Source organism: Orbicella franksi, chromosome 9, assembly GCF_964199315.1.
Source record: "Orbicella franksi chromosome 9, jaOrbFran1.1, whole genome shotgun sequence".
Lineage (NCBI taxonomy): Eukaryota > Metazoa > Cnidaria > Anthozoa > Scleractinia > Merulinidae > Orbicella > Orbicella franksi.
Window position 1 is genome coordinate 12,053,065 of NC_138153.1, and position 8,924 is coordinate 12,061,988.

General features: G+C 43.6%; 2 protein-coding genes across 2 annotated transcripts in view; both read left to right on the top strand.

The window, feature by feature from the left end:
• Positions 1-1,940, top strand: part of LOC145498473 (uncharacterized) — a 2,394-nt gene extending 454 nt beyond the window's left edge. Inside the window, exon 1 of the mRNA XM_081478400.1 lies at positions 1-1,940. This exon is cut by the window's left edge and continues 454 nt beyond it. Within this exon, the coding sequence (XP_081334526.1) occupies positions 1-1,940 (1,940 nt within the window).
• A 29-nt stretch (positions 1,941-1,969) lies between these two features.
• LOC145498474 (uncharacterized) lies at positions 1,970-2,410 on the top strand. Its single transcript, XM_081478401.1, has one exon. It carries the CDS (start codon positions 1,970-1,972, stop codon positions 2,408-2,410), a length of 441 nt encoding a protein of 146 aa, XP_081334527.1.
• The last annotated feature ends 6,514 nt before the right edge of the window (positions 2,411-8,924 follow it).

Below are 8,924 nucleotides of genomic sequence, written 5' to 3' on the forward strand. Positions count from 1 at the left end.
CACTTGGCGTTCAGTGGAGAATAGAGACCGACAAATTTGGTTTTAACATTAACGTCAAACTCAGACCACCTACCCGTAGGGACATCTTGTCCGTCCTTGGGACAGTCTTTGACCCCTTTGGCTTCGTGGCACCCTTTGTACTGACGGCCAAGAAGATTCTCCAGGACCTATGCCGAATTAAGTTGAGTTGGGACGACGAAATACCTACAGAGTATAGCGTGCGTTGGCAGAGATGGCTAACAGACCTTCCTAAGTTGTCACAGTTTACAATCGAACGCTGCCTTAAACCAGCCAACTTTGGTAACATCGTGTCCAGCCAGCTGCATCACTTTTCGGACGCCTCTGAAATTGGTTTTGGATCGGTCTCGTATCTCCGCCTGTCTGATGGTAATGGTGGAATTCACTGCGCAATCCTCCAGGGGAAGTCACGTCTTGTGCCTCTCAAACAAGTTACAATTCCTCGTTTGGAGCTTTCAGCCGCAGTAGTCTCAGTGCAGTTGGATACAGTTCTGAAGAGAGAGCTGGACTTGCCACTAACCGAGAAATCTGTTTTCTGGACGGACAGCACATCAGTGTTGCGCTACGTCAGGAACGAAACCAAGCGGTTCCACACATTCGTGGCTAATCGTATCGCAATCATTCGAGACGGTTCGGATCCAGATCAGTGGAGACATGTGAGGGGAGACCTGAATCCAGGTGATGACCTTTCCAGGGGGTTATCGGCGGAAGCTCTTCTTAGTTCTGACCGCTGCATAAAGGGGCCGGCGTTTCTCTGGGAGCAAAGGGAGCAGTGGCCACAGGGTCCTTCGTCACTTGGCAGTATTCCAGACGCCGATCCAGAGGTGAAGGTGGACGTTAATGTCAGCGTGACGTCAGTGGCTGTGCCCCTTTGTCCTGTAGTGGAGTACTTTCGAAGAACGTCTTCCTGGCATCGCCTCAAGAAATCAATTGCTTGGTTCTTACGGTACCGCGAGAATTTGCGATTGGCAAGTACACGCAAGAAGTTAGCAATATCCTCCTCAAACGCTCCTTGGCGGCGCATCAACACGGAAGAAATGAGGGCAGCAGAATTAGAGATACTGAAGTGTGTCCAGTTGCATTGTTTCCCTGAAGAGCTCCAATCACTTACAAAGTCCGGAGTTGATGTGGCACATGTCAAGAAAACCAGCGGTCTTCGGAGTCTTGACCCAGTCCTTGTTGATGGTCTATTACGTGTTGGTGGGAGACTTGGTTTAGCCCCAGCGTCCTTTGATTCCAAGCATCAGATCATCTTACCAAAGAGTGATCATGTGTCCACCCTAATAATTGAGCACTGTCACCTGATATCTGGACACTCTGGAAGAGAGTGCGTCCTAAGTCTCTTGCGCGAAAAATTTTGGATCGTTAAGGCAAGCTCTGCAATTAGGAGAGTCCTATCAAAGTGCGTAAGTTGTCGGCGTCGCCAACGTCCAGTTTGCGAGCAGAAAATGGCTGACCTTCCTGTGGATCGTCTTACTCCAGATCAGCCGCCCTTTACATCTGTCGGTGTCGACTACTTTGGTCCCTTTCAAGTAAAGCGTGGGCGAAGCCTTGTAAAGAGATACGGAGTTATTTTCACGTGCTTGGCCATTCGTGCAGTACACATTGAAGTCTCGCACAGTTTGGACACCGATTCCTTTCTGTTGGCACTGAGAAGGTTCATAGCGAGAAGAGGCCAAGTTAAAGAGATCCGCTCAGACAATGGCACCAACTTTTCAAGCGGTGAGAAAGAGCTCCGTGAATCCATCAACGCCTGGAATCAAGAGAAAATCCACGAAAACCTGTTGCAAAGAAATGTCAAGTGGTCCTTCAATCCGCTTATGGCTCGCACTTCGGAGGTGTTTGGGAACGATGTATTCGTACGACTCGAAAGATACTTCAGGCGCTGCTCCGAGAGCAGACTACCGACGACGAAGGCCTAGTTACTTTAATGTGCGAGGTGGAGAGCATTATGAATGGCCGTCCAATCACGACAGTCTCTAGTGACCCCCAAGATCTGGAGCCTTTGACGCCCAATCATTTGCTGCTTTTGCGCTCGGAGTCACCAATGCCACCAGGGCTGTTTAGAAGAGAGGATCAGCTGTCACGCCGCAGATGGAGGCAAGTGCAGTATTTGGCAGATATCTTCTGGAAAAGATGGTCAAAGGAGTACCTGCCGTTACTTCAAGGCAGACGAAAATGGCTACGACCACGCAGAAATTTAGCCGTTGGAGATGTCCTGGTTTCTGTCGAGAATTCCCATCGTAATTCGTGGCCCCTTGGAAGAATCGTTGAAGTCGTTCCCGATAAGAAAGGGTTTGTTCGACGCGCCAAAGTAGCTGTCAAGTCAACAGTTCTCGAGAGACCGATTGACAAGCTTTGTCTTCTTGTTGAAGGAGATGAATCTCAATAAATGGAACATTAAGGATACTCAACTAAGTTACACACTTGGCTTGTCGCGTTAATTAATGGACATCAATGAACACCGAAGTTTAAATTAACGATATGGTTTAACTAATTAATGAGCTATGAGTTGTTTACGGCTTTGGTGTAATTAACTGCCTGGTACTGCGCGTGGTAGTGTTACGTTTTCCATTGCCAAGTTGGTTCATACGCTTATCATGTACTTGTTTGCCGTGTATATATAATTCCGTGGAGCCGTTCGATCTAGTATTGTAATTTGTAAGTGTCTCGCCCGTGGATCGACACTTAGGGGCCGGTGTAAGATCGAAACGCCTCAAAATGGTGTTAATATGCGTTCGGTTAATTAGAGTGTATATTTCGTATTGTATCGTGCAACGTGTTGGAATGTGGCACTTGTATCGTTACGTAATTTATTCAAATAGCCTGTAAGCGGCGCCTTTTTTTAGTTCTCGCAATGCGGATCGGAGTGCAGTAGTGAAATCGAAGCATCTAGTGCAGTTGTTGTTTTATCACAGCGACATCTCAGCCAGTTATAGCCCAGCATCGCATTACAAATGTTAGTCTGTTACTTTCTTGGGCTTTAGTTTGCGCCATTTTCGCTTTGTTTATGTTTGTTCTGTTCGTGTCTATTTCAGTTTTAATCACAATGAGCCACAGTTGTTGATCGCCAGTAAATAAAGTGTGCGTTCTAAATTATATTGCTTGCTGGAGATAATGTCGCGTCCTGTTGGTAGCTTCAATCGGTTTGTTCTGCTGTCTTGTTCTGTTTCTCTCTTGGTCTTTTTTGTAGCCCGCCGAGGCCAGTCTTTCGTCTAAATCAGTTGAAAGAAGTTCGAAAAAGATGTTCCTATTCAAGTTTAAGCTCTCAGGCGATAATTCTGGAGTTTTTTGGCCGAAACGTCGGCTTTGTTATGTTCGTGTTTTTCGGTTGCTATGGGACACCGTTGCTTCCTTTGTTAGGTCAAGTCTGGGGAGTCAGGTCACAAAAATTCTAATTAATTCTGGTTTTGTTCGATTTCGCTGAAATTTTAGCAAGATAAAGCTGGATTGTTAAGGAATAGATTTACCGTCTACCGATGTGTGGTAGCTATTAACGCTGAAGTGTTATATCGCTTCTAAGTCAGGGTTTTGAAGAGATTTTTTTGCAACGTGTGGGTTCGGCGTGATTTTGTAATCGGAGATTTTGTTGACCCTGAAGGAAAAAATATCCGGAAAAGGTCATTTCATCGACGATTCAAACGAATATAAACATGTATATGTTCCGAGCTAAATTTCTGGTGAAAAAATATAATTTTTGACGAGCGCTGGGTTTTTAATTTTTTCCCGCGAAGGTCAGCATCGGAGATGAGATTTATTGTTTCAACAGCTTTTGGCGAGTAAACATCACAGGTTGCGTGACTCAAAATTTCGCCGAGTGGAAGCTTGGGTCTGGTCGCCGACAAATCTACGAAAAACAAGATCTGTTAGATCTTATAACCACGCTTTTAAAATTTAACTGTTTTGGTAGCGCTACAGTTGCAATGCAATGCACATTCCAAAGCAGTCCTTGATGATTCTTTTCTTACTGTAGACATCACATCACTTGATCAACACAAACTCTATTATTGCACCATTAGTCGTAGCCGTTGTCTCCCATGACGTAATGGTCTTAATTTGGAACTTTCTTCGGGATATGTATGGGCATGAAGATACGAACACTAAACTCTATCCCCAACGTAGATTGAAAACGTGACAGAAAATTGGCGTTACTTTCTCACCAAATGTGGACAGTGGGATGATCTCATCATTAGCCAATTACAGGCCATTTTTCAGCTCTTTTCGTCATATTCCCCCTCGGGAGAATTTTGGCAAGTTAGCTAATTTAGTATGCAAGCCACCGTAATGGCGGTGGCCGTCGGCGAAATGTTTATTTGCTCAAAACTGGGGCAAAATCTTTCGGAGATGGAAGTCAGGACATTTGCAAGGATACAGAAAGTAATTTGGGACCAGTAACTGGCTTCTAAGGCTGAATTTATCCAGAAGTAAGGTGTATTTACGTTTTCGTGCCGAAAGCCACGCGATGAAATATTATCGGCTTGTTCTGCTTTCTTGTTCTGTTTTTTTCTCTTGGTCTTTTTTGTAGCCCGCCGAGGCCAGTCGGCAAGATTTCCGTATAACCCCATACATTTATTATGCATACAGTTCTTTGTTTAACTAAACAATAGAGTAAGCAGTAGCGCTCCTTTGAGACTTATTTGATTTGAATAACTCTAAATTTTAAGTGTCGCATACTTTTCCAATTTTCTATCTAAAATACGCAAAAATGGAACCATTTCTTTGAGATAATTTCTCGAGTTTTAGGTCTAAATTACGGACATTCAATGCGAAATATCATAATTTGGGCCGCATTTACCATATTTTTAAACTGAACGCAGGCTTAAAACTGCTTAAAATAATAGCGATTTAGACCTGTTCGCTAGTTTAAAAAAGCTTAAAGATACTGCTTTAGGCCTAAGCAAAACCGGTTGCGTGACTCAAAATTTGGCCGAGTGGAAGCTTGGGTCTGGTCGCCGACAAATCTACAAAAAAAAAACACGGGTAAACCATGAACCGCGCTCGGCCCATGGTCGCGCGGTTAAAAAAAACACGGGTAAACCATGAACCGCGCTCGACCCATGGCTGCGCGGTTAACAAGTACTATGAAAGTTTTCATTCAAAAGCGGAAACAATGGAAGTAATGTGATTCTTGCTTTACTCAGTCGCATTGGAAAGCGAAACGTCCTATTTCCGGTTTCCTTTATTGTCAGGAAGGCGGTTCACTCTTTCAAGATAATTGAACAAGTAACAACTGACACAACAACGAAACAGACATGAATCACGTGGTCAAGGGTGCTATCAGCAGACAAATCTGATTCCTTCTTTGACGTTAGGTATCCAACTTTCATCAAAAACTTCAATTTGTAAATACTGAATGGAGAACTTTCCGACTCATCGGAGGGATTCAAAAGTAAATCAAGAGAAAATCAACAAAAACATCCACAAAAAGCTCATGGTAACACAATCCGCGGAAGAAGTGGGTTCCATGTCTACCATTATATGCCTGAACTTGTCTTTCTTTTTTTTTCTGTTATGCCGACAGAGGAAGTAAACGACCTGGAGAAAGAGGAAACTGAAAAACGTGCCGGTAAGAAAGAACTTTACTGGAGCCGTTAAAAGAGGAGGATTTCAAGGCTCGGCGCATTAGCAAGCTACAACATTAATAATTCAATTTCTTAAACCAACCGAAAGCAGGCAGATCAGCTCTTTGCGGAAAATTTGCCTTTGAATATTTCGCGGTCAGTCGCGATAGAGGTGAAATTTCTCATTAGAATATTCATTTTGTATGTCTCGCAGCTGATTGGCTTATAAGCAATTGGGAGGGCTACATATGGCTTGCACATACGCCAAACCGTGAAACTATCCCTTTATCTTTGAAAAGAAATGAGCGCATTGCCTGAACCGGTCACATGATATAAAATCTGCGATGTTCGACTGGAAAGCTACGTGAACATCCAAAAATTAAAGTCGCTAATGCATGGAGAACAGCGAAAGTCGAATCTGGACCAGCATGGTTTGCTTTCACCGTCAAATGTAAGATCAGTTTCCCTGTAACTGGATCATTATGTGGAATTATGATTTGATGCTTGCCGTGCTTCTTCTGGGATCTGTGCAAACTGCAGGTGTCCTCCAACCCCAAGCAACTTAGTGGATTCATCAAATTGTGGATCTAGAATGACTACGCAACTCCTCTCGGACACTTGCTTTTTGTTGCACAGTTATTCGATTTCTGGGAGGAAGGCAGCCCTATGTCTTCTTCTAAACCACACTTTTCTGACTTTTTAATCTCCTAGCCAGACAGTTTTCCTTTCTTGAGCCGTCCATGTAAATGTAGCCACTTAAGGTTCCATGCTGTATTTGTATTAAAGGCTGCCAGATCTCGTACTTTATTGTTAGTTCAGGAATGTTTCCTTAAACAGGTAGTAGACAAACAGCAACTGGTAATAAGTGTAATCTGTAAATATGTATTCAACTTCACAAACAAGCCAATGAAAACTAGATTGTTTTAACCAATTGGGACCGTTCAGCCACACACCGTAACTCGTTTTCTCTGAGCTGGGATCCAGAAATTCCTCCTGTGGAGGTCTCCAATGGCTTAGCGTAATTCTCTGTTGAATCTTATACTCTATTTGCTACGAAGACCTTCCAACTGGAACTTGGCATTCTTATTCATGCAAGCGCAATTTAACTATCCGACCAAGCGTAAACTGCATCCGCTGAGATTCGGAGAATTTGTTATGTAGGCCGCAAGACGTTCTAACTTTAATAAGGTGACCCCTTTTGCTGATGCCACCCTCGACTTGACCATACCTAAGTTGGAGACTCCGTTGCCGTCTTCACCTAGAGCACAAAGGTAAACCGCTAACCCAAAGGCTCGAACTAGCGTCATTGAATCCATGATAATAACCATCCGTGAAGTTTGATTTGGTTTACGTGAGCCAGTTCATGCTCCAAATTCTTGCAAGTTTCTGCGACGTCGGAGTCTAATGACTGATCCCAATCTAGGTCTCTAACACACAATTCTTGAAAGAGCAACTTTGGTGTCATCAGCAATGGAGTCAGGATATCCATTGCTTTAAATTTTTCGAGTGTGGGCTAATAAGACTTTTTTTCTACCCGAGATCTTCCTCAGACAAGATGCCAGCGCCGTCCGCAAGTATCAGCACATCTTCTAGTGTATTCCACGAAGTCCCTAACACTTTTTACGAATTTGTCATCTTTCAGGTTCAGTTGAACGTATGAGAGTTGGCGCCCTCTTTTAAAGAGGTGTGATTTCCATTAACGTCCAAGAATTTGTCGCCCATTTGCACTTACATTTTACATTTGTAGCCCAAAATCTCCCTTATGAGAGGAGATTGCAAAGTTCGCCCTTCAGTGGCAGTGTTCTATCATCATCCGAAGCGCCAAAGTGTACATCGTCGACCCACATGTTCTCTTTCACTTCCTTAACGGCGGTTTGTAACTCTCTCATGAACTTTAACGTGTTTCTGCACCGTATTCATGGACAGAAACGGCGAAGATTTGTCTCCAAATGTTACTCTGGTCACGAAAGAGACATATGGAACTCGGTCACTGTAACTCTCTCCATAAAAAATCTGTAATTGTTTAGGTCTTAACGTTTTAATTTCGTTTGAAGAGCCATTTTCTTGACACCCGCCTTGAGACCGACCCGATGAACCCATAATCTGACCAAAACATGTCCAAGATGTGGTTGAAGTTTTGGTCCTCTCAAAAGACACGAGTTTAGAACGATTCAATCACTCGTCGTAGCACTGCTGTTGGATACAAGCCCACACTAGCTCAAACTTAACGGTGGCTCTGACTTCCCGGAGTATTGCATTGTGAGAGAAGTACCTTATCTTGTCTTGTTTCGGAACTTCTTCATACATCACTCGGGCGTGGCCATCATTAATGTGTTGTTTTACTGCTTGACAATACATTATCGCCTTCTCAAGTTCTTTGGAAGAGTTCATTCAGTAGAAACTAATCTTTAATATGCCTGTTGATAGTTTTCAAGTTGAGGTGGGTGGCCTTTCTTCTATGGGGAACCGACTTCATATCCATTATCATCGAAGTTAGAGCCTCATCCTCGACTGTTACTTGTATGTTCTGCAGGTCTACCTCTCCAGTGGCGTCAAGTTCCCAATACCGTTTACATTGATCGTGCGAGTCATCAATTCGTGTCACTGTCAACGTGGCTGTTGCTGTTGCTGTTGTCTCCTCACTTCTTCGATACCCTGCGGTGGGACCCGTAGGACGTCAACCCAGTCTTGACTTTGTCGCAATTGGTGTTCCTGGAAACCCTTTTTTCATACCTCCTTGGACTACCATGTAATACCGGTAAACGCCGACTAATAGGTTACCGCAGCAGTATTGCTTGAGAACGTGTCTGCAAGATGACTACATTTTTTTTGAAATCACGATCGACAGCTGTAAGGGGAGCGCAGACATTGTTTAGGGACCACGCATCAATGGAAACTGCTTCATGACCACTTGAATCAAGAGGTGTTTGCTTGAACTTAACGGGGTTTATTCTCTTTGGCTTTTCTTGTCCTCAGAGTACTTTATTGTTCATTTTTCCTGGAAATCCATGTGATCTAGTTTTTAAATCCTCCGGAGTTGATGTCCACAGAATGATCTCCTGCGATCCGCTATCCATGTGGATACGTACCACACATTCCTTGTCTTCAAAAAATAATTTTATACAGGCAGTTGCCAACAAATTCTGATTGTTTGTAGACACAAACCCGGCAAAAAAAACGGACTATCCTCATTCTTAACTGCCATGCGCAAGAGAGTGTGATGTCTTCTTCCACATTCTTCAACGGTAAATCGTAGTACTTCGCATGTATGTTCTGGAAATATTTCCTGCTTGCACACAATTTCATTAGTGTGTCCTATCTTTCGTTAAAAGGTCGTCTTCAGTT